The sequence below is a fragment of the Microcaecilia unicolor genome, chromosome 6, assembly GCF_901765095.1.
Source record: "Microcaecilia unicolor chromosome 6, aMicUni1.1, whole genome shotgun sequence".
Lineage (NCBI taxonomy): Eukaryota > Metazoa > Chordata > Amphibia > Gymnophiona > Siphonopidae > Microcaecilia > Microcaecilia unicolor.
In genome coordinates, this window is record NC_044036.1 from 252,010,786 (window position 1) to 252,036,017 (window position 25,232).

The 25,232-nt window shown below is 44.1% G+C and overlaps 1 protein-coding gene across 2 annotated transcripts; it reads left to right on the forward strand.

Annotated features, from left to right (window-relative positions):
• The first annotated feature begins 477 nt into the window (after positions 1-477).
• Positions 478-24,723, forward strand: SLC31A2 (solute carrier family 31 member 2). Of its 2 annotated transcripts, XR_003942550.1 has the most exons (5): positions 478-887; positions 22,020-22,086; positions 22,572-22,758; positions 23,046-23,496; positions 23,529-24,723. XR_003942550.1 is itself a non-coding variant. In XM_030207106.1 (4 exons), the coding sequence occupies exons 1-4, from the start codon at positions 879-881 to the stop codon at positions 23,230-23,232; spliced, it is 450 nt and encodes a 149-aa protein (XP_030062966.1). In that variant the 5' UTR covers positions 478-878; the 3' UTR covers positions 23,233-24,723. The 2 variants fall into 2 exon arrangements, 1 of the variants encoding a protein (XP_030062966.1); XM_030207106.1 differs by having other exon boundaries at positions 23,046-24,723.
• Positions 24,724-25,232: the final 509 nt, after the last annotated feature.

Sequence of the window (25,232 nt, forward strand, 5' to 3'; positions counted from 1 at the left end):
CTCATGCGCTCCATAGGGGAAACAAAATCAGTTTCAGACTAGTCTTCATCGCCAGACCAGTCTCAAACCTCCTTGGGTTAAGTGGCTTCAACATTTTGACGTCATGCCTGCTCCCGTTCTCAATCAAATCTCCTTGGCGGCCTGGCCACTACATTGGAAGAGACCAAGACCGGACTAGGCTAGGCCCTAACACGCTGAAGGACCAAAACATTACCAACCAACCACACTGAAAGCAATAACCCACGCGACGCGAGTCCTTAAAAAGGAAAAACAATTGAAAGATACAATTTCTTAAACAGTTCACTCAAACGTACTACACTCCGTAGCGTACCAGACCCCACATTCCTCATGTTCCCACATAATTTCTGCCCCCACCACCACCAACCAATTGAACAACCGGCGCCGCAGCTGCAGCCCCACCCCCTTTTCGGCTTCCTTCGCTGAGCATGTCGGGAAGGTAGAGGCCGTCTCGTGACTTACCACGCCCCCTTAGGCTAGGCAGGTAGTAGTACCGTATAACTTCTGCGTATGCTGAAAAGAGGTAGTGTGAGATAGTTCTGGTCTATCCGTGTTTACAAAAGAAAGTGCTATTCGGGGAAAAGGAAAGGATGGTATGTGGTTTTTAGCACCCACTATCAGGAAAGCACATATATTACTTATTTCTTTCCTCCCTCGGTTTCCTTCTTTTGCTGATACGATTCGTCCTATCACCTACATTCCCCGCCTCTGACGTCAGCTCCAGCAGCAGCATGCGCCTCCTCCAGTCCTCCTGCTGTTGCAGGACTGGACTTGCAGCGATGTTGTTTTACAGAAGTGAAAGAAAAGAGGTCACCGCTCTATAGCTGTTCTTGGGTTTTACTTTTACACAAAAATCGAGAATGATGTCGGTAAGTTTTTTTTTTTTTTTTTTTGCATTTCACTTGTCTGTTACGTACAGCCCTCCTTCCCTAGAACAGGTACAATAATAAGAGAAAATGTGCTCCTAAGTGACTGAGGTATAGTTCCTTAGCGAGCATCTTGGGACCAGGGGCAAACGCCAACGCAATCGACTCACAAATTCTCGAAAACACAGGGCTGATATCACTATGAGGAAGACTCGGGGAAGCAAAAAAAAAAAAAAAAACCGAGAGAAATGCGCAGAGCTGGCTATCAGTTTATGTGGAGAGAAAGTTATAAAAGTTAATTTCTCATACCGTAAAGGTTATCAATAGAAATCAAACAAAAGAAAACATGGAAAAGAAAATAAGATGATACCTTTTTTATTGGACATAACTTAATACATTAAATACAGTAAAATAATCTCCTGCAGCCCTAGCGCGTCAAATATCTACAAACTACAGAACATTGTAACTCCCTTCCTACTTACCACCTGTAGCTTAACTTATCACGAACCAACATTTAAAAAAATTACAGCCCCGAATAAATAAATTAAAATATATGAGCATAAATGATTTTCGCACGTAATTAAGCAGGGTAAGGGTAAGTACAAAAGTCATTGCTACTTCTGCGTTTTAGTAGAAATGGATCATTCGCTACGTACAAAACAAAATTGCAAACTGCCTTCGTGGATATTCCTCATGCTAGACGCAGAAGGCTGATTTGCAGAGGGAATCTCTAGCTACAAGTAGTTAGGAGCAAGTCGATTCTTCTAGTCTATAAAAAAAACTACTACTAGAAGAAAAAAAGTCCCCAACCAGTATCCATCACCCAGAAAAACTTCCCATTGCACTTGAGAGCAATGCTCAACGAACTTTATGTGGAAGTGAAAACAGGATTTTATACATTCCGGGACCATTTAAACCTTACAGCTTTAGTTCTTCAAAACAGAGATCCCCATTTCATTTGCCATTCCAAAACAAAATTATATTGACATGGGGGGGGGGGGGGGTCCGTCACAGTCAAATTCTTCAAAAACCTACTTGCATGGCTAAAACACTTGTTTTGATATGGTTGTATCTGAAAAGTTAAGACTTACATATTACATTGGGGGGAGGGAGGGCCTTAAAGCACCAGAATGCTGCCTATTGGCAAAACAGAAATAACGGAATCATTCAAGTCTGTTCCACAGATGAAACAAGAACAAAAGCTCATTTTTAAATAAAGAAAACAAAAACTGAAATGGAAATACCCTAAAAAGCTAGATGCTATCAAAAATTCAGAAGGGGGGGGGGGGGTGGGTAGGAGGAACCCCAAATGCATTTTCCACTTGCAAGTTGCCAAATATGATGACCATTTGAAAAGCAGACATTTACTTTCCTCCTCTTTCCTCATCAGCCCCAGTTCTTCCGTATTGGTCAACTGTTCCAGGTATATGGCCCCCTTCTCTTGCAATTCAGTTTCCTAGACTTTTTATACAGTTTATCAACTGTTTCCAACCCTCTCTCTAGGTCAGGCTTGGCCAACATTTTTCTAGCAGGGGCCATATTTTATAGTTTGTAACATACAGAGGGCCAAATACATGAGTGCGCATGCACTCTCGCTGTATGGAAAATAAGATGATACCTTGTAACCTAAGTTTTCACAGGCCAAGACTTCCTTCCTTCAGTCACGACAAGCATGATCTGGTGTGGGAGGTAATGGTGCTGGGGCCACTTGATAACAGTGATCATAATATGATCGGATTTGATATTAGCTTTGAAGTAAGTATACATAGGAAATCACATACGTTAGCATTTAACTTAAAAAAATAAGAGACTATGATAAAATGAAAAGAATGGTGAAAAAAAAAACTTAGAGGAGCGACTGCGAGGGTCAAAAATTTACATCAGGTGTGAATGCTATTCAAAAACACCATCCTGGAAGCCCAGGCCAAATATATTCTGCGTATTAAAAAAGGAGGATGGAAGACCAAATGACAGCAGCATGGTTAAAAAGTGAGGTGAAGGAAGCTATTAGAGCTAAAAGAAAATCCTTCAGAAAATGGAAGAAGGAACCGACTGAAAATAATAAGAAACAGCATAAGGAATTCAAGTCAAATGCAAAGCGCTGATAAGGAAGGCTAAGAGGGACTTCGAAAAAAAGATTGTATTCGAAGTTGACAAGTTGGAGAAACTTAATGAATTCTCTGTAACCCTGGAGGATGTAATGGGGCAGTTCTACAAACTGAAGAGTAGCAAACCTCCTGGACTGGATGGTATTCATCCCAGAATACTGATAGAACTGAAAAATGAGCTTGTGGAGCTATTGTTAGTAATATGTAATTTATCCTTAAAATCGAGCGTTGTACCGGAAGATTGGAGGGTGGCCAATGTAACGCTGATTTTTAAAAAGGTTCCAGAGGAGATCTGGGAAATTATAGACTGATGAGTCTGATGTCGGTGCCGGGCAAAATGGTAGAGACTATTAGAACAAAAGTACAGAGCATATTCAAAAGCATGGATTAATGAGACAAAGTCAACATGGATTTAGTGAAGGGGAAATCTTGCCTCACCAGTCTACATTTCTTTGAAGGAGTGAACAAACATGTGGATAAAGGTGAGCCGGTTGATATTGTGTGTCTGGCACCACATCTAGCACCTGAAAAAAGGATGCTAGAGGGCTAGTGAAGTTGGCAACATCAAGGAGAAAATAGAAAAATTAGGAGAAGGGATAATATAATTTTGAACTAGAGATCCATGTGACATGTTGTGACGTGGTTCTTCAAACCTATTTCAAGATGAAATTTGTGGCAAACCTGTGCTCTACTTTGGACTGGAAATCGTAGCAGTTGGTGGCTTTCTCTGGTCATGTCTCACTTGGATTTCTGTAATACTGTTAAGGGTGTTGTAAAAGCTGTATGTCATTGGTTACATTTTTTTTAGAAAACCTCAATATCAAAACAGGGAATTTCAAACTTTAATCAAAATTGACAAGCTATCCAAAAAAGTTTCAAAAAATTTATTTTGTATCTCAGCCACCTGTTTCCCCAAAGTTTCAACAAGGGAACATTTCATACAAATTTAAACAAAAGAGATCTCAAAACTCCCGATAGGGATGAATACCCAAAGTATTAATACAATCCACTATCATTCATGGAAGTAAGGTAATATCATTGGTCCCAAGAATAAGAAAAAAGGAAAAAAGAATCAACTGCAAAAACTCTTTAAAAAGGAGAAAAATCAGATGATTTAAAAAAACCTTTTTTCAAACACTAAATGGGGAACAAGTGAATGATCATACAAAATAATAATGGCAAAACTAAATGCATTAAGTAAAGCAGGGACCCCCAAAACGGCCACTCATATAATAAGATCCAAAATCGGACAACTGAATGAGCATGGCCAGCCCTTCAAAAAAAGACTAAAAACTTAGCTGTAACTATAGCTGTCCTCGGAACTGAAGTGGAACTGCTGTTTCCAAATATCAAGCAGTAAAGCTGTCAGGCAATCAGGTGGTACACTGAAGGAACCTCTCGAACAAAATCTCTCAAACAAAATCTTCATATCTCCCTCCAACAAGAGCACCTTGTTTCGCTAATCTATGTGCTGCGTCAGGAAGGAAAAAGTTTTTAATCCAAGCAAAAAGAATTCTTTGCCATCACTGGCTTGTTACATTTTAACATTCTGGTGCTAACATACAAAACATTGAGGGAGGGAAGACAAAAAAGTTGGATGATGATATACAGGTAGGTAGTTGAGATCGAGCTAGGAACCTTTTAGCAAAGGTCCCTATAATGAGGGAAAGTTGGAGGAGTTGGGTCCAAAATAAGTTGTATTGGTGGCACAAACTTAGTAGAATTGCCTGATGTAGGAAGAAAGGATGGAAGCAGATAGTAAGTTTAGGATGATAGTAAAAACCTAAATCTGACCCTTCTATGTAAGGGTGAAATTTTTTTTCCCTCCTAGGGACCCCAGTTGGATTTTAGCCATGTATTGGGAGGTTAGGTGGGGGCTTTTTGATTTGTCTTTGTTAACAGTTCGAAATCAACCGTAAACTGCATTGTATACATTTAGTTGCAGGAATCAAATCTACTGGCGTGATTGCTGTTTTGGGCAGTTGTGCAGCACTCTGTTGCATTCCCAGCCAGCTTCCATGTCCACAATGTTAATGGTGCACATAAGGCATCAGGCACTACTGATTCTGAGCCTTTGATCTTCAATTGAAAAAGGACACTTTAAAACCACCCAATCCTGTAACATCCAACAGTTCAGACAAATCTGGCCTTATCCACTTGAAGATAAGAACTGCTTTAGTTGAATTGGAAAAACATTTTGTTCTGATTTTAATGAGGTTTATTTAAATTATTTTGATTTACACATGGAACTGTGGTTCCACAAGTGTGTGATTGAAATGTTAGCATATGTTGACAAGTGCCATGAATAAAATGAATTCTCCGAGGACAAGCTTGTTCTCACATATGGGTGACGTCCACAGCAGCCCCAGGTCCGGAAAATCTTCCTAGCAACAAAGGTTGCTAAAGCCTTGCGCGCACCACGCATATGTGGCCATCTTCCTGCCCGTAGCGCGAGAGTCCCGCTTTAGTCTTTTTTCCGCGGTCAAGAGCAGCTGTTTACGGCGATTCTGTGCCCCAGAAAAGAAGAGCCTTCGTTTTTAGTTGGCTTTTTGCCGGTTTTTTCTTCTTCGTCGTGCTCTTGCTCGTGCACGAGCTGTTTACTTTTTCTTAAAAAAAATAAATAAATACACACGAGTGTATTTACTCTTTTTGAAAATCGCACACCCTGAGCACACCAGTCTCTCTCTCTCTCATGTATCCCCCAGTCCTCCTCACCCAGTCTTTCTCCCCACTTGGCTCCAGTGGCAGAAGCTCAGTGGGATTCCTGCTTCCTCTGTTGCGACACAGCTGTCTGCAAGCGCGAGCTGCACAGTGCTGGAAGTTCAGGTTGATCACCCGAACTTCTGGCGTCATGCAGTTCAAGCTTATAGACAGCTATGGCAGGGTGAGGGGAAGCAGGAATCCCACAGAGGGCCAGGTAAAAGCTCTTGACAGGAGGTAGGTTTTATTTCGTAATCTATATAAATAAAAATGTAAATGTTCGTTTGTTCAAAATCTTAAATCTCCGAAAGTTCTTCACCGATTGCTTTCAAATTTGGACACAACGTTGCATTCGAATACACGCATGTTTTTATATACCTACTATTATATAGATGTCACAGCTGTCATACTCGCGGAGTGGAAGCAGTGCGACGAGTAATTGCAAATCAAACTGAGGAAGAATGGCCATCAGTGAACGAGCGAAACACACAAAGAATGGCTCAAATACGTGCCGACGAAGCAGCAGAGCGATGTGCAGCCAGACTTGACGATGCACGGTTGCGAGCACAGCGATCATGTTCTGCAGCTTCAGATCTGCTTCGTTCTCAACAGAATCAACGCGACAGGCTGAGAGTGGCTTAAATCTCCGAAAGTTCTTCTCCAATTGCTTTGAAATTTCGACACAACGTTGCATTCGAATACGCGCATGTTTTTATATACCTACAATTGCAAATCAAACTGAGGAAGAACGGGCATCAGCGAATGAGCGAAACAAATGGCTCAAATACGTGCCCAGGAAACAGCACAGCGAAAAACATCGCTCGAGGCTCTTGATTGATCATTGCAAGATTTGCGTGGAAACATCAGACCATTTGGGAACACATTAATATTGCTTGCAGGAGATTTCAGGCAAACATTACCTGTAGGTCCTCGATCGACACCAGCGGACGAAATAAATGCTTGCCTAAAATACTGTACTTTGTGGCAACACGTAAAGTCATTAAACTTAACTACAAATATGCGTGTCCAGCTGCAAAACGATCAATCAGCTCAGATATTCTGACATCAATTGCTGAAAATTGGGAACGGAAAGGTGGCGGTTGATTTGACCTCAGGACGAATTTCATTGCCTCATAACTTCTGCAATTTAGTGACCTCAAAAGAACAATTGGTTGAAAAAGTATTTCCCAATATTCAAACCAATTATAAGAATCACGATTCGCTGAGTGAACGAGCTATTCTTGCGGCCAAGAACAAAGACGTCTACGAACTGAACAATATTATTCAGTCTAACATTCAAAGCGAGCCACTCACATACAAGTCCGTCGACACTGTTCTGCAAGCTGATGAAGCGCTTAATTTTCCAACAGACTTTTTCAATTCACTCGATCTGCCAGGGATGCCACCGCACGTACTGCAATCGAAAATCGGTGTCCCAATTATCGTTGCGAAATATCAACCAGCCAAAGCTTTGCAACCGCACGCGACTTGCAGTAAAAAAATTAATGAGCAATGTCGTACAAGCAACAATCTTGACAGGACCTTTCAAAGGTGAACATGTCCTCATTCCTCGCATTCCTATGATTCCAACAGATATGCCATTTCAATTTAACAGATTGCAATTCCCAATTCGATTGACGTTTGCAATCACCATCAACAAAGCTCAGGGCCAGTCTTTAGAATTCACCCGTTTACATCTACGCACGGATTGCTTCTCACATGGACAATTATATGTTGCATGTTCTACAGTCGGCAAACCAGACAATCTCTCTATCTCTGCACACACAGTGGAACAACAAAAAATATTGTATACCCACAATCATTGTGAAATTAAACATATTAGAAACGTGCGCTTCCTCTTTTCTTTCTTTTCCATTTAACCAGACTGAGCCACAGCAACGCGTGGCCGGGTAGAGCTAGTGTTTAATAAAACTTGATATACCACTTTCTCTGAAAAAAAAATAACAGGTCTAGGTGATGTATTGACATTTGTAAATTACAATGATTAAAATAAGTGGAAAATAGCTCTTAAAAGAATAGGAAAGGCACTCATACCAAGGGTCATAAGACACAACAAATCTCAATAAGACAGAATTATTGGATCTTAAATCACTGTTCCAAGAACATCCAGATACTGTAGGCTAAAAAAGTGAGATTTCAGCATTGATTTAAATTTCTTTAAGGATAGTTTCTTCCGTAGCTTAACCTGTAGGGTATTCAGCATTCTTTTTCACTGCTTTCTTTATGAAATACAAATGTGTCCATTTGGGGGGTGAGGGTGTTGAGAACAAGGTGTTCATGTACTGAATGGAATGACTGACATGCAACATGAGGGGTGATTTAAAGGAGAGAGAGGATGGAGTCCCTTCATAAAGAGCTGTAAAATCTTCTATTGAAAGTGATAAACGGGTAACCAGTGCAGCTTCTGAAGAATAGGAGAGATATGGTCATATATATTAGCCCTATATAAGAATCTGGCTGCTGTAGTTTGAAGATTTTTTTTGTTTAATATTGAGGTATGCCAGCAAAAACAACACTGTAGTAGTCTAGATGCTACATGACAAGTGCCAAAACTGATATAAATGAAATGTCAGCATCAATGATCTCTCCCAAATACTTGAGTCATACTTGCATTGGAGCGCTCCATAAGAAAGGAGTAATTGTGAGAGGAGGGAGATAACCTGAAAACCAGCAAACAGTAGTTTTATCCTGATTAAGCACAAACCCATGGTACATCGGGCAAAGCTAGAGTGGGTTCAAGGCTGGGGTACCCAGAGAAATGAAAAACACCCAAGGTTGGACAAGCCAGAGTTATAAGCATGTAAACTGCAAGTGGCTGTTCACATGGAAAGAGGCATACTGTCTGTTACATGCACAGCTGCAGCATTTAGTCACAGTCCTTTACACTAGCCACTTATGTCATAAGCAGCCATGTGTAAATGCCATCTCATGCTTAGTATTGTATTACAGCAATTCAGCATGTGTTTGCCAATATAGAATTAGCACTTAACATGCAGCATCCTAGCGCCTACATTTCATTGACCTTTTTAGAACTGCCCCCTCAATGTGCAGAGCTTTAGACGTTAGTACAGATCTCATTGTTTGGGACATGCTAATATCCTGTTCCATGCCACAGAATCTGCAGTCCTGAACTGCAATTATCAACCTTTGTGGGTGGTTGTTGATATATAAAAGGAGTAATTTTTTTAATTTATTCCTTCCATGTTAATTTACATCTCCATAATGATCATGTAGTGCATTCTGATCTACTTGAGTTCTGAAGATATTGTGCTGTTTGTGATTTAGTAACATAGTAGATCACAAACAGCACAATATCTTCAGAACTCAAGTAGATCAGAATACACTTTATCTGCTGTCAACATAGTAGATGACAGCAGATAAAGGCCTGTGCAGTCCATCTAGTCTGCCCAACAAGAAACTCATAGCATAATGCATGATGTGATACTACATATGCATAGTATATACATAGTAGCATGCTGATGAATTATCTCACTCCTTTTGTAGAAAGCTAGGCCACAGTTTATTTATCAATGTATTTATACCCCACATTATCCCCACAAACGTGCAGGCTCAATGTGGCTCATAAAACCAGAGAGAGAAATGGACATCTGCCTTCATTCTTGAGCACTTTGAGTATTTGGATCTGATGCTGTTAACCATGCTTGTAGTTTTTCAGCTCATGGGCTGTATAGTATCTACATAGGCTAGTTCTGATAAATTAACTGGTGGGCATGGATGAGTTCCTTCGTTAGATCAGCTTTTCATGATAGGAGTCATTCTACTATCCCAAAGCTGTTTGAGAATATGGAGTTTAAAGTTGATTGCTTGTATCTTATTCCTTGCCATTAAAGCACTTGTTTTTATTTTTTGTTTTATGCAATCTCTGCTGATCTTTCTCCCATGCTTGTACCAGATCGTTGCTCCTTAAGTTCCTTCTATAGAAATCTCGCTTGGAGTTTTCCTTTAAAGACTGTTGCCTTCATTCACAAAACACTTTAATCAGTTATTCCATTAAATAACTTTTATATTACAGCTTCAAATCATTCACAAGGGTTATGCACAGTGTTTTCTGGCACTCACAGGTACCTTGGTGATTAAGGATAAAGCCACAGCCATGGCTTAATATTCACTGGATGTCTTGAGTAAATCATATTATAAAATCTTTTATAAAAACACTGAGCCACTGCAAGGGATCAAGAAGGCAGATATTGAACTGTAATGGTAATGAATCTGATATATTACCTTTCTTTGTTTAGCCAAAGTGGCTTCCATAGGTGTGAAGTATTAAGCAGACCTTTCTGTATACAAAACTGTAGACAAGTACCAAGGTAACAGTGATGGATTAAGGTTTGGGCCTTTGTCCGGGTGCCATTTACAGAATCTAGGGCCAGAATCACTAAACTTAATGAGCCCTTAACGAGCAAGTAGTAAACCCTGGCATGCACTAAACACTTTTTTCCCGACGACGGTAGCAGCTAACAAAAACGGAATGCAGATGAGCAAATCGTGTAGAAACCCTATTGTAATGAGATGCAGTAACCTTTTCCGATTGCCTTAACGCTGGAAAATCTAACGAGAGGTCTGTACCTCTAGTTGGGGCTGTGTGGGATTGGAAAAATTATTAAAATGTAAAAAAAAATCAGGGGGGGGGGGCAAAAACGGCCAAGTGCTCATCAGGAGCGACCTTTATGGACGTTCTTCACTATATACAGTGGGGGAAATAAGTATTTGATCCCTTGCTGATTTTGTAAGTTTGCCCACTGACAAAGACATGAGCAGCCCATAATTGAAGGGTAGGTTATTGGTAACAGTGAGAGATAGCACATCACAAATTAAATCCGGAAAATCACATTGTGGAAAGTATATGAATTTATTTGCATTCTGCAGAGGGAAATAAGTATTTGATCCCCCACCAACCAGTAAGAGATCTGGCCCCTACAGACCAGGTAGATGCTCCAAATCAACTCGTTACCTGCATGACAGACAGCTGTCGGCAATGGTCACCTGTATGAAAGACACCTGTCCACAGACTCAGTGAATCAGTCAGACTCTAACCTCTACAAAATGGCCAAGAGCAAGGAGCTGTCTAAGGATGTCAGGGACAAGATCATACACCTGCACAAGGCTGGAATGGGCTACAAAACCATCAGTAAGACGCTGGGCGAGAAGGAGACAACTGTTGGTGCCATAGTAAGAAAATGGAAGAAGTACAAAATGACTGTCAATCGACAAAGATCTGGGGCTCCACGCAAAATCTCACCTCGTGGGGTATCCTTGATCATGAGGAAGGTTAGAAATCAGCCTACAACTACAAGGGGGGAACTTGTCAATGATCTCAAGGCAGCTGGGACCACTGTCACCACGAAAACCATTGGTAACACATTACGACATAACGGATTGCAATCCTGCAGTGCCCGCAAGGTCCCCCTGCTCCGGAAGGCACATGTGACGGCCCGTCTGAAGTTTGCCAGTGAACACCTGGATGATGCCGAGAGTGATTGGGAGAAGGTGCTGTGGTCAGATGAGACAAAAATTGAGCTCTTTGGCATGAACTCAACTCGCCGTGTTTGGAGGAAGAGAAATGCTGCCTATGACCCAAAGAACACCGTCCCCACTGTCAAGCATGGAGGTGGAAATGTTATGTTTTGGGGGTGTTTCTCTGCTAAGGGCACAGGACTACTTCACCGCATCAATGGGAGAATGGATGGGGCCATGTACCGTACAATTCTGAGTGACAACCTCCTTCCCTCCGCCAGGGCCTTAAAAATGGGTCGTGGCTGGGTCTTCCAGCACGACAATGACCCAAAACATACAGCCAAGGCAACAAAGGAGTGGCTCAGGAAGAAGCACATTAGGGTCATGGAGTGGCCTAGCCAGTCACCAGACCTTAATCCCATTGAAAACTTATGGAGGGAGCTGAAGCTGCGAGTTGCCAAGCGACAGCCCAGAACTCTTAATGATTTAGAGATGATCTGCAAAGAGGAGTGGACCAAAATTCCTCCTGACATGTGTGCAAACCTCATCATCAACTACAGAAGACGTCTGACCGCTGTGCTTGCCAACAAGGGTTTTGTTTGCCAGAGGGATTAAATACTTATTTCCCTCTGCAGAATGCAAATAAATTCATATACTTTCCACAATGTGATTTTCCGGATTTAATTTGTGATGTGCTATCTCTCACTGTTATCAATAACCTACCCTTCAATTATGGGCTGCTCATGTCTTTGTCAGTGGGCAAACTTACAAAATCAGCAAGGGATCAAATACTTATTTCCCCCACTGTATATATATATATATATATAAAAAATCAAACAGGCTCTGATGCTGTTTTGATAAATATGCAATAAAGACTTCATGCAACTTAAAAAAGTGGAAAAAAAATCCAAGTGCTTGTCTTTTTTTTTTTTTTTTTAACAAAGCTATTAGTGGGATTTGAACCTGCCACCACTGGATTACAAGACCAGTGCTCTAACCACTCAGCTACAACTCTACTTGCTTGGGTGGCCCTCCCTTACTTCCAGGTCTCTCAGCTGAGTGAACCACGGCCAAAAAGGACGTTTTTATTATGGGGGGGGGGGGGGGGAGGCCGCCCAAAATGGACTTTTTTTTTTTTTTTTTTTTTTTTTTTTGAAGTGAAGCTTAATTTAAAAAAATCAAACAGGCTCCAATGCTGCATGCTCTTTTTTGGACATCATTCAACCCCGAAATAATAAAAACGTCCTTTTTGGCCGTGCTTCACTCAGCTGAGCGACCTGGAAGTCTCTGAGCCAATCACAACGTACATTTTGGGTGGACTCCTCCCCGCTCCCCCCCCCCCCCCCCCCCGCAATAATAAAAACATCCTTTTGGCTGTGCTTCACTCAGCTGAGAGACCTGGAAGTAAGGGAGGGACATCCAAGCAAGTAGAGTTGTAGCCAAGTGGTTAGAGCACCTGTAATCCAGAGGTGGCAGGTTCAAATCCCACTAATAGCTTTGTTAAAAAAAAAAAAAAGGACGAGCACTTAGATTTTTTTTTCCACTTTTTTAAGTTGTATGAATTATTGAGCATTTATCAAAACAGCATAACAAAATACAGCACTCCAGAACTAGTAAGTAATAGCATAACTGATCAGCTCCAGTTCTCTCTCAGCCAATCTCAGCGCGTTTAGCTGTTACCAGTATCCTCTCGCGTCCCGATTTTCTGGGCTGGAAGTCTCCTCCATATCGTCAGGTTAGATTTTATTCTCTTGCCTCTGAACTGTACATTAGCTTGTAGCCTGTAAAAAAAACATCTTTTTAGAGGGAGTTTTTTTTATAGTGAAGGACGTCCTTGGCTGCTCTGCGCATGCTCCACCGGCCGATTGGCTGACTGTTTAACGATGGAATAGAGAATGCAAGTGCAGCTGATTTGCATTCCTATTCCTTGATGCATGCCCATTCCTTACCGATTCCCTTAGCGAATCGGTAAGGGAAGGGCTCTGATTGATTAGTGCATCTAGCCCGTCCTTAACTGACATTGGGAGCTCTTTAAGGACAGAGGGACTAATTCGCATTAAGCTACAACTGAAAAAAGGCATAAGACATCCAAATATATAAATAAGCTCATGCAATTGATTCTCTTACTGGAGGTGGGATGAAAACAGTTTTTAACATGTCAAGAAAGCCTTGAATAATACCAGGGCTTAAAAAGAGGGGAGAGCGATACTAATGTGGAACAAAGTGAAGGTGGGCTTCTGAAAAACAGACACATGGTTCTACTTAAGTTCCAGAATAGTCAACAGAGGGCTTTTTTTTTACTAATTGAAACACGGCTATATAATCTAAATTATGTAACTAACATTTGCAATAACTTGCTGAGCATTGTAGATTAAAAGGTTTTGCTTTTTTTTTTTTTTGCACCTGTCCAAACCAGTTAATGTTCCCTTTAATAAAACATGAACCTAAACAGCTTTTACAGACAAGCTGCTTCAGTCACCTGCAGCATCTGCTGCCAGTAGAATATCTAATTGGTGCAATTGACAATATGGTACCTGCTGCATATTTTGGTATTAAATGCAAAAACCTACAGCTCCAGATCATCCTTAGACATAAGGAAGCTTGTCTGTATAACTGAGTTCATCGAACTGGCCAAGGAGGAGGGTAGTAGAAAAGACAGAGATATTAAGTGGAATATTCATTTAGAAGTAAAGAAAATTTCTTCTTCTTATAACCTTGTGATTTTCCTGACAAAAGGGAAACAAACCATGATCTCGGTCTGCTGTTAACCACATGTTGAGACATGATTTATTTCACCATATCCAGTTCCCTCTTCTAAAACGTTATGCCAGAATAAGTCATGGGCTCCCAAAGGCCAGACCACAAGGCTAGATTTGCATCCTGCCCCTGCTCCTTAGTTATACTTTTGGAATCCTGTGGCCTGTTACCATGTTGGAAAGCAAAACCAAAGCAATGGGGGTGGTCAATGTGCTGTAACCTCTTCCTCTCTCTGGATTTCAGGACACAAGGTCTAACATAGATCAGGACCCAGCAATTAGGGCAAATTAGAATATTTACAGCACACCTGAAAAATCAGAAGTTAAAACAATAAGAAATATTTTGCTAACTTATTAAAACATAGTAGTGCAGTGCTATAGGGTCCCTTCAAAGTGTTGGATATGGCACTGGGGCAGGGCTCCCCCCCCCCCTCCAGGATTGCTGCCACTGCTACCGCTCCCCCCACCCACCACAACTGCAAATACCATAGCTGGCGAGGATCCTCCAGTGCTGCTCTTCACTCTGCCGCATTGCCTGCCCTTGCGGCTGCTTTTTCTCTCACGTCTCGCATGCTGGTTTCTTCCTCAAAACCAAGCATGCGCGGCATGAGAGACAAAGCAGCCGCATGGACAGGCAATGCGGCAGACTGAAATCCTGCTGTGTTTGCGCCGGGTCCTCCCTAGCCTCCAAGGGGGGGGGAGCACCAGAGTTTTCTCTCTTTCCTCCTGTCAGATCACGATCACCTGGGTCCCGTCAGGAGCAGGAGAGAGAGAGACCCTGGCGCTGGGCCCCCCTTGGAGGGCCGGGAATCCCCCCCCCTCCTCTTGGTGGCCCTGCCCCAGACCAAGTCATCTTAGCAGGTGTTCTTATTAAAATAAGGTCAGTATGGCTTCAACAAAAACACTTCCCTTTGTGCTGCTACATAATTATCCCCCATTCATTCAATGTCCCACAACATAAAAATTATTTCTGAAGACAGTGCAAGGTCAGTTTGAGGGCACCCATTCCAGTTGCACCTGTTTCTGAAGGACTGGCACCTTCTGTACTCCCTTTTTATAGCACTGCTAGAGGTATGCAGTGCTGTACAATGGTACTGTGTGTTCAGGTATGCTGACCACCTTCGCTGCTGAACTAGCCCTTAAAGTAGGACCCTGTGCCAAAAAAACCCTTTCTTACAGAGGGCTTTAAACATTATTTTGATAAAAATCTTTTGAAAACCCACCAGCAGGTGCAGGGCATGGTGACTGAAGCCGCAGATTGTTAGTGTTAGAATTCATACTCCATTTTATAGGATTTCTGATCCCTGTGGACGCCAGCCTTTGCTTTCGTACTAATTGATGTACATGGAAGTAGTAACAGAAATACACTCTGCCTCTTATTCACTTTAGAAGGGACAAGACAGTACGATTAGCTTTCCATCTCAGATTTGAAAACAGAAAACTTACTAAAAGTACCTGAACTAAAGAGATTGGAAGTCCTATGAATGCATCAAATGGATCCAAGTTACTTTCGTTCACTTCTGTGAAAACAAGCTTCCAATTGTGCTCCCTTAGACTTGCTATTTCTATAGAGGTCATTAGTTCTACTATGCTTGTGCCATCTGCCAGAATAAATCGGTGGTATGATACTGCAGGCACTTTACTGGGGAAATAGTCATATGGCCCATCCCCCCATTCACTGGATGACCTGGAGAAAAGCACAAACATTCTAACCAAGTGCTTCACTTTGTACACTTGTAATTACAGCAGATGGGAAAATTAGGTTCTTACCTTGGTAATTTTCTTTCCTTTAGTCATAGCAGATGAAGCCATTACGTATGGGTTATGTCCATCAACCAGCAGGGGAGATAGAGAGCACTCAAACTTTCACAGTGCCCTCTTGGCCAGCTAGCTCCACTGCCTCTTCAGTATTTGAAGCTTCCAAAGCAGTATGGCAAACTGCAATGGGAATCACAAGAGCTTTCCTCACAGCGAACGATGGCCCATCACAAGGGCATGAACTCATAAAGGAGGGAATGCACATCCTCCTGGAGGGAATAAACTCATCCTCCTTATTGTATAAGTGGAGGGGAACACACGCACCTCCTGGAGGGAATCACACATCCTCCCAACACACTGGAGGGAATGAACTCATCCTCCTATTTATAGAACTGGAGGGGAACACACGCGCCTCCTGGAGGGAATCACACATCCTCCCAACACACTGGAGGGAATGAACACATCCTCCTAAATTTAAACTGAACATGAATCCTGAAGATTGTTTTCCAACTTTCTCCCAAGGAAGGAACTTCAGGAAATTAGAACAGAACCTGAAAAACAGATTCACAGCATACAGACAATCATACAGGGAGGGCTCATGGCTTCATCTGCTATGACTAAAGGAAAGAAAATTACCAAGGTAAGAACCTAATTTTCCCTTCCTTGTCAGCAAACAGATGAAGCCATTACATATGGGATGTAACAAAGCAATCCCTAGATAGGGTGGGGACAAGCCACACCACGCGCTAGCACTTGTGCACCAAAACGCGCATCCCTCCTGGCAGCCACATCCAGCCTGTAATGTCGGGCAAAGGAGAGCTTAGAAGCCCATGTTGCTGCACTGCATATCTCTTGAAGAGAGAGTGCTCCAGTTTCAGCCCAAGAGGAAGAAATCGCTCTAGTAGAATGCGCCTTAAAGGCTACAGGCAGAACCCTGCCGGCCAGCAGATAAGCTGAAAAGATAGTTTCTTTGAGCCAGCGGGCAATAGTGGCTTTAGACGCTGGAGACCCTCTGCGAGAACCGGATAGCAAAACAAACAGATGATCAGAAGTCCTGAAAGAGTTAGTAACTCGCAGATACTGCAGCAGAGTCCTGCGCACATCCAAAAGGTGCAGCTGCCCAAAAGATTCTGGAAACTCTTCCTCTGAAAAACAGGGCAAGAAAATGGGCTGGTTTAGGTGAAAGGCTGAAACCACCTTAGGCATAAAGGAAGGCACGGTCTGAACCGTGACTCCGGACTCTGAAAATTGCAGAAATGGGTCTCTACAGGACAGCGCCTGGAGCTCTGACACCCGTCTCGCCGAGGTAATGGCCACCAGAAAAACGGCCTTCAGTGTCAAATCTTTCTCCGATGCTCGCCGAAGTGGCTCAAAAGGAGATGCCTGCAGGGTTTTCAAAACTAGCCCCAGGTTCCAAGCTGGACAGGGTGCTCGCACTGGAGGTCGGAGCCGAAGCACCCCTCTAAGAAACCGTGCCACATCTGGGTGAGCAGCCAAAGACACGCCTTCCACCTTACCACGAAGGGAGGCCAACGCTGCCACCTGCATCCGCAGGGAATTATAGGCCAAGCCTTTTTGTACACCTTCCTGCAAAAAGTCCAGAAGCGGCGAGACAGGAGCCCGCATTGGAGCAATGGCTCTGGAAGCACACCAAGACTCAAACAGGCACCAAATCCTGGCATAAGCCACGGAAGTGGACCGCTTGCGGGATTGCAGGAGAGTGGAAATAACTTTATTGGAATAACCTTTATCCCTCAATTGCGCCCTCTCAATAGCCATGCCATAAGACCAAAGCGGCCGGCGTCCTCCATGGCTACCGGCCCCTGAGTCAACAGGTTCGGTACCAGAGGTAACGGCAGAGGAGCCTCCAGGAGCATCTGTCGGAGGTCTGCATACCAAGGTCTCCTTGGCCAATCCGGGGCGATGAGGACCACTTCTCCTGGGTGCAGCCGAATCCGCAAGAGCAGGCGCCCTATCAAGGGCCATGGGGGAAACACATAAAGTAGACCCGGAGGCCAGGGTTGAGCCAAGGCATCCAACCCCGCCAAGCGAGGATCTCTCCATCTGCTGAAGAAGCACGAGACTTTGGTATTGGCACTTGTCGCCATTAGATCCATCACGGGCTTGCCCCATTTGGCACAGATCTGCAGGAATACTTCGTCTGCCAGATTCCATTCTGCTGGATCGATCTGATGCCTGCTCAGATAATCGGCCTGCACATTGCTCTGACCTGCAATGTGAGCTGCCGACAGACACTGAAGATGCAGCTCGGCACAGTGGCAAATCAGTTCGGCCTGCGCGGCTAGTGCTCTGCACCGTGTTCCGCCTTGTCGATTTATATAGGCCACCGTTGTCGTGTTGTCCGACATCACTCTGACAGCCAATCCTTCCAGGGTCACTTGAAAGGCCAGAAGCGCCTGAAACACCGCTTTCAACTCTAGGCGGTTGATGGACCACTCCGACTCCTCGGGTGTCCATAGACCCTGGCATGCTTCCCCTTGCAATGTGCGCCCCAGCCCTTCAGGCTGGCATCTGTTACCACTAGGCACCAAACGGGGAGCGTCAGCGGCATTCCTTGCCGCAGCATGCTGTCCGAGAACCACTACTCCATGCTGAGTCGGGCCGCAGGGAGCCAAGTAAGTCTGCATTGGTAATCCTGAGAAATAGGAGACCATCTCCGGAGTAGGGAATACTGTAGAGGTCTCAGGTGCGCTGTCGCCCAGGGTACCACTTCCATCGTGGCTGTCATCGATCCCAGCAGCTGGACAATGTCCCAAGCTCGCGGGCGGGGCATCCTCAGGAGCAGACGGACCTGATTCTGAAGCTTGCACCGCCTTAGCTCGGGTAGGAACACATAGCCCGAGACTGTGTCGAACCTGGCCCCCAAAAATTCTAGAGATTGAGAAGGGGTCAGGTGACTTTTGGCCATATTGACGACCCAGCCTAGAGATTGCAGTACTGAGACCACTCTGGCTGTAGCTTGTAAGCTGTCTGTTGCAGAGTCTGCTCTGATGAGCCAGTCGTCTAGGTACGGGTGAACCCTGATACCCTCTCGCCTGAGAAAAGCAGCTACTACCACCATTACCTTCGAAAAGGTTCGGGGAGCTGTGGCGAGGCCAAAAGGCAAGGCCCTGAACTGGAAATGCTTTCCCAACACCGCAAACCTCAGAAACTTCTGGTGCGGGGGCCAAATCGGTATGTGCAAGTAAGCTTCTTTCAGGTCTAGAGACGTGAGAAACTCTCCTGGCTGTACCGCCGCAATGACGGAGCGCAGGGATTCCATGTGGAAATGCCGCACTCTCAGAGACTTGTTCACTTCTTTTAAGTCCAGAATAGGGCGAAAGGACCCACCTTTTCGCGGCACCACAAAGTAGATGGAGTATCGGCCGCAGCCTTGCTCGGCGGGAGGCACCGGGGTCACAGCCCCTAACAGAATCAGACCTTGCAAAGTCTCCTCCACCGCCGCCCGTTTGACGGCAGAACCGCATCGGGACTCCACAAACACGTCTCTTACTGGGGCGTTGAATTCTATTCTGTTTCCATCTCTGATCAGGTCCAGAACCCACTGATCTGAGGAAATCTTGGCCCACTCCTCGGCAAAGAGGGAAAGCCGTCCTCCGATGACAGGCATTGAGGAGAGGGCCGGTGCACCATCATTGAGAGGGTCGCCCCTGAACTCCTGGTCTTGAGCCACCGGCTGCGGAACGCTTGTCCGAGCGAAAGGAGTTCCTCTGCTGACCAGGGGCACGTGAAGTGAACCCAGCAGAACGCCCCGGGGGGGTACCTTCTAGCTTCACGGAAGCGAGGTCTGTACGAGGAGTGGACCGCCTGGCCCTTAGAGGAAGGCCTCTGCCTATCTTCGGGCAAGCGCTGGGGTTTAGGATCACCCAGGCCTTTCACAATTTTCTCCAACTCCTCACCAAATAGGAGAAGTCCTTGAAAAGGCAACTTCACCAACCTTTGCTTAGAGGCCATGTCCGCTGCCCAGTGTCGTAGCCACAGACGACGGGGCTCTTTTCATCATGTATGCTTTATGCAGCAAAAGCACAAAATCCGGGGAGAAAATCTCACCCTGGGCACCCAAATCCTGTCCGGTGCCAGCCACTCCTGAAATAACCTCATCTCGAGGTGCCCCACCCGGCTCAGGTCTCTCTGTGTCCACGGAGGCCGCGCCATGCGGTGTAAGCAAAATGGCGCCCGCTGTCAGCTCAGAGCGGGAAGAAACATCGCTCGCCATGCTCGGGCCGGCTCCTACGCCAGTACAGCACGATTTACAGAGCCCTGCTGCTGATTTGCGCTTGCCACAAGTGGAACAGCGCTTTACATTGTCCGCAGCCATCGCCAAAAAAACGGCGGTAAAATCCAAAATGGCGGTTTCGCGCCAAAATCGCCCCGATCGCGGGCCCACCCCGGAGGAGTTGGAAAACACTCTTACCTCAAAGGATCTAGTGTACAACTACGATCCTGCTGAAAATCAGGTCAAAAACCTTTCTTTTCTTTTTTTTTTTTTTAAAGCTGTGAGGAAAGCAGAGGTATTGAAGACTCCGGAGGCTCAGATGAGTGGGAAAGGCAGGGAAAGGGCGAACCTATATGCCTGCATCCACTGTTGGTGGGAAAGGACAGGGAAAGCAAGGCAATATGTCCACATCCACAGAGGTATGGGTAAGGCAGGGAAAGGGCTAACCTATGTGCCTTTAAAGTGAAGCTGCTATAGCCTCCAACACCCCGGTTAACAACTGGCAAGCCAGGAACCACCTCCCGGCAGATTTTTCTGGAGCTCGAACAAGCTGCAGCCACCCTGCTAGGAGAGATAGAGAATACTGAAGAGGCAGTGGAGCTAGCTGGCCAAGAGGGCACTGTGAAAGTTTGAGTGCTCTCTATCTCCCCTGCTGGTTGATGGACATAACCCATACGTAATGGCTTCATCTGCTTGATGACAAGGAAATTGAGATTTGGGCTATGTTTTCAAATGTCCTCTTAAACACCTTTAGTCCTCAATGTACAATTAAAGTGAGCTCCATTGAAGCAGGTCAGATAAAGTAAAACACATTGCAAGAGGAGAAGCTGTAATTGTGTACGTGGGTTATGCAAGAAGGAAGGGCAGGGCATGGCATATGCACACACAGCCCTCTGCTGCTGCTCAGTGACATTTGGAATTTGTGTGCCCACTGCTGCTCCTGGAAGCACCCCAGCCAGTCAGGTCTTTAGGATATCCACAATGAATATCCACAACAAAACATATACCAGACCTGGATATAACTGAACTTTTTATACTTGACTTTCACCTACTGTCAGCAATGAACTGTAACGCAATTCCACTTTATTTCACACTCTGGATCTAAACTCTCTACTTAACTGCTTATCTCTCTCTGTTCACTTAAGAACTTTAATGAAATACCACTTTGTATGTATCACTCCGGAAATGGCGATCGCCATTACGGCATAATGTAAGCCACATGGAGCCTGCAAATAGGTAGGAAAATGTGGGATACAAATGCAACAAATAAATATTCATGAGAGAGAGTTGCATGCAAACCTGACTGGCTGGTGTGCCTGTAGGACCAGGTGTGGGAACCACTGGACTGGGACCTCTGCTCCTCTGTGGGGCTCCTTTCATCTTAGGCCTGTGTCTAGAGTTCCTAATACAGATTGTCCTCTTGATTGTAGGTTGGAAAGCCAGCAGCAGTTTCCTCTTCTTTGTCATTCTTTGACTTGACAAAGTTTTATAGGATATGAAACAATGACTGTTACAGGTTTTAAATGAATCATATCTGAAACTTCCCATGGTTCAATGAATTAACAACACAGGGGGAGGGGATCGGTACACAGAAGCAGCGAGAGAAAACATCAATATGTCTTGGAGGTCCAGTGCCAATGACAGTTACTAAAGAGGAGCAATCTGGGCCAGAGCTTAGAAAAGACCCCCAAGAAAAATCACTAAATTCCTTTTGTCCAGAGCAGCAGCAGCAGCAGCATCATCTATGTCAAAATGATCAGTTTCATTAGCCTTATGTTATAGGAGCCAACACTTCAAAATGATTGGGGCACCAAACACAATACAGATTGCCCCCCTTGGAACACAGGGAAGCAGCTTGTTCAATAGTCTGGGTGCTCAGACCCCCACAGAGCTGGTTCCTGTGTCTGTGGAATGATGATTAGAGCATTTAATGAGTTACAAGAGAGAAAAAAATCACTAGTTTGTACCTCTGTTGGCAGGTACATTCATTCATTCAGCCTCTATCTGGGCTAGCTAAGGCATAGAAGATTGCACATCAAGTTTTCAGTTCTTCTCATACAGCTTCCTATCTCTCTTTCAGATGCACTTTTTCTTCTCCGATAAGGTGACACTTCTTTTTGACTTCTGGAACGTGCAGAGTCCCCCAGGTAAAGTCTCACTTTTCATCTCGGTCCTGGAGTTCCAGCAGGAGGAAACTTGTTGACTAACTACTCACATGCTCCTAGTGGTTTTTGATATCCTGTGCAAGAGAGAGCAACAGTGTTCTTAATGGCTCAGTGTTGGGAACTGGGGCTCAAACCTAGCAGCTTTGTCTTCACACTGTATTCCGAAGGCTGAAGCCTGGGTGCCTGTACATGAGTTGAGCATGTGCTCGTTCTCCCCTTTAGATGTCTAATAACATTTGTGCCCAAGCCATTCACTTGATTGTATGTGTATTTCACATGTTCTTGGATTGTAAAATCATTTGGGATACAATTTTAAGAAAGGCACCCCCTTAAACCCTAGCCACAGCAGTATTAAAACAATACCAGATGTAGAAGAGTAAAGTTGGCATCTTTAGTACAGCATTTCAGGAGTTGTTGCCAGGAAGAGACTATTATCATGCATTCCATTAGAGATGTTTGCCTTGCAGGAATGGTGCTGTCTGTGTTGGTGGTCCTACTTTTAACTGTCTTGTATGAAAGTATCAAGGTTGGAAAAGCCAGACTGTTCCAGAAAACAAAACTGGCTATCCCACCAAACATAGCTGAAGAACATCTACTTGAAGACAGTGAATCAGTCAATAATGTTACACTCCACTATAGCAATCCCAGCCAAAGGTAAATGCATTAAACAGCTTCTACTGCTTGACAAGTGTGTTCCTGCACAGGTGTGTCCGAAGACCATGTCCAGAAGTTCCAACCTGATCTTCAACTGAAACAATTGGTTTGCTAATCAAGAACCAGTTTTCTATTTAGTCATTCTAACACATACTTTGCTTAATAATCACTTGATAGTCTACCACACACTTACCTATGCAAATGGCTTTAAAAGTTGTGTTCATAACTAGCTAGGCTCATTCCTCATGAATATGTGCGTATATTCATCATGTGATGTTTTTGGACAGGTGGTTATGGCTCCATGCTGGTCAGTCGCTGGTGCACATCGTACAAGTGGTATTGGGTTATCTGGTGATGCTGTGCGTCATGTCCTACAACAGCTGGATCTTCTTGGGTGTCCTGATGGGCTCTGCCATAGGCTACTACTTGACATATCCACTGCTTCCGCAGATTCCATTACCTGCAATTGTGTAAGGCACTGCTGGTGCTCCTTTTAGGGATGATTGGAGAATAGCTGCCATTGGTCCCTGCTCTACATCCTGCTGCTTTAACATGGTATCTTCTACCATTAACTATGCTAATGGTTATATTTTATTGAGCAAACCAAATGCTTTCTCTTTTCTATGGCTGTGGGCCAGTTGTGGTATACTGGCCACCTTACTAGCATTAACTGGGAAGCGATGGCTCTGTACCTGTACAGGTCTGACAGAAAGAGAAGGGAACTGCAGTATTTACTGGGTCCTATGACTAGCAGATTACAAGTATTTGAGGTCTTAAAACATCTCTGTTTTGTGGGTAGGATGGGGCAAGGGAGAAGACTGGCAACCGGGATGGAATAGAGATATATGCACCTAAAATATCCCATGCTATGTAATGAGCATATTTACACATTATTGTTTGTATATAAGGGCTTTTTGGTAGGATATTGCAGAGAGAGCAAAATATTACAATTGATTCTCTTATGTAATTACTGTTTGCTTAACTGTGGCCTCAGATCTGAATTATGTCATAATTAGTACATAGCTAGGAAATTACAAGCTTTTCATGACTTCTGATTGTTAATAATAGGATGAGGCAGCTCCATAGAGTGCTGGATTGGGTGACTGGTTTGAATTCATACTCCAGTGGAATCTATGGGGTTTTGAACATATAAGTGATGGCCCACCCAGAGAATGGGGGAAGAGGTATGCTGCTAGTGGCAGTGAGCTCCAGCAACACACGATCAGCACAGAAGATGTGGCCTCAAGAACTCCCCCCCCCCCCCCCTCCTTTATCCTTAGCAAATACTGATAGCAAGACATAGATGGGGGGGGGGGGGGGGGGGCGGGCGGGCAAGATTAATAAAGCTTCTCATCCAAAGCAACTCACAATGTATTTTATAGTTCTTCAGGAAAAATAACACACACAGGGGAAAGATAGGCCATGTGGCTGCTGGTCTTTCTCCCCTCTGAATCCCTATTTCATAAGCCAGACACATCTCTGTAAAATATCAGCTTCCATCAGCCATGGCACTGGAACAGAATATTCACTCAGGTCAAACCTTTTGTCCTTTCACCTGCAGGACATGAAGTAGGTCTGACCTGCAAATCCAGTCAGATTTGCTTCAAACCTTCACCTTACAGGGTGTGTGCATGGAGGGGAAGGCAGAGGCAGAACCATATAGAAATTTATAGTCTGGGTCAAACTGCAAAGATTCTTCATTGGTGGGAAATGAAGAGTAATGTCGGCTCAAGCACAATCTGCTATTGTAAGGGAGACAAGATGGGCCATGTGGTCAAAATGTAATAAATAAATATCCACCTTAGCTCTCCAGACTCAAACTACTATGCGTGATGTTGCACAGTTGATGATAGCTTGTGTGGAATTAGGTTTTTAAAACCAATTTGAAATATGGTAATCCAAAGTATATTTAAATGATTTATTCAAATTTATCACTAAATAAAATTGTGCCTTATTTTTTTGAGAGTGCTGGTGTTTTACTGTGGCATAGACCTTTTTCCAGACCTGTGACCCGAGATGACTTCCATATCTGGTCTTATCTTGAAGAGAGAAACTAATCACATGAACTTGCAGTGAGAAGGGAACATCCTACATCAACTGTCTAAGTTTTAATTTTTTTTTTCTAGCATAATTGTGCCAACTATTGGAATCCTGGTGCCTTGAGTCTTCCTTTACCATTACCAAGGGGGTTTTCTACTGGTCTTTACCCGAGACCCATACAATAGCTCCTTCTAGAGCTCTGTAGCGTGAGGCCTACCATCCTCTGGCTAGAGTTCTCACCTACAAAATTCATTACTTTGGGCAGTTGCTAGGTACACTAGGCCCTTGTGTACCAGATGCTTTTAGTTGTCCCCTTCGTGTTCAGGCTCATGATCATGCCAAGGGACAGCCAGCTCATCCTGTATATCACCAAGGGCAGTCAACACTAAGGGGTATGTTTATTAAACTACACTACATGATTATCATGGGCTTTA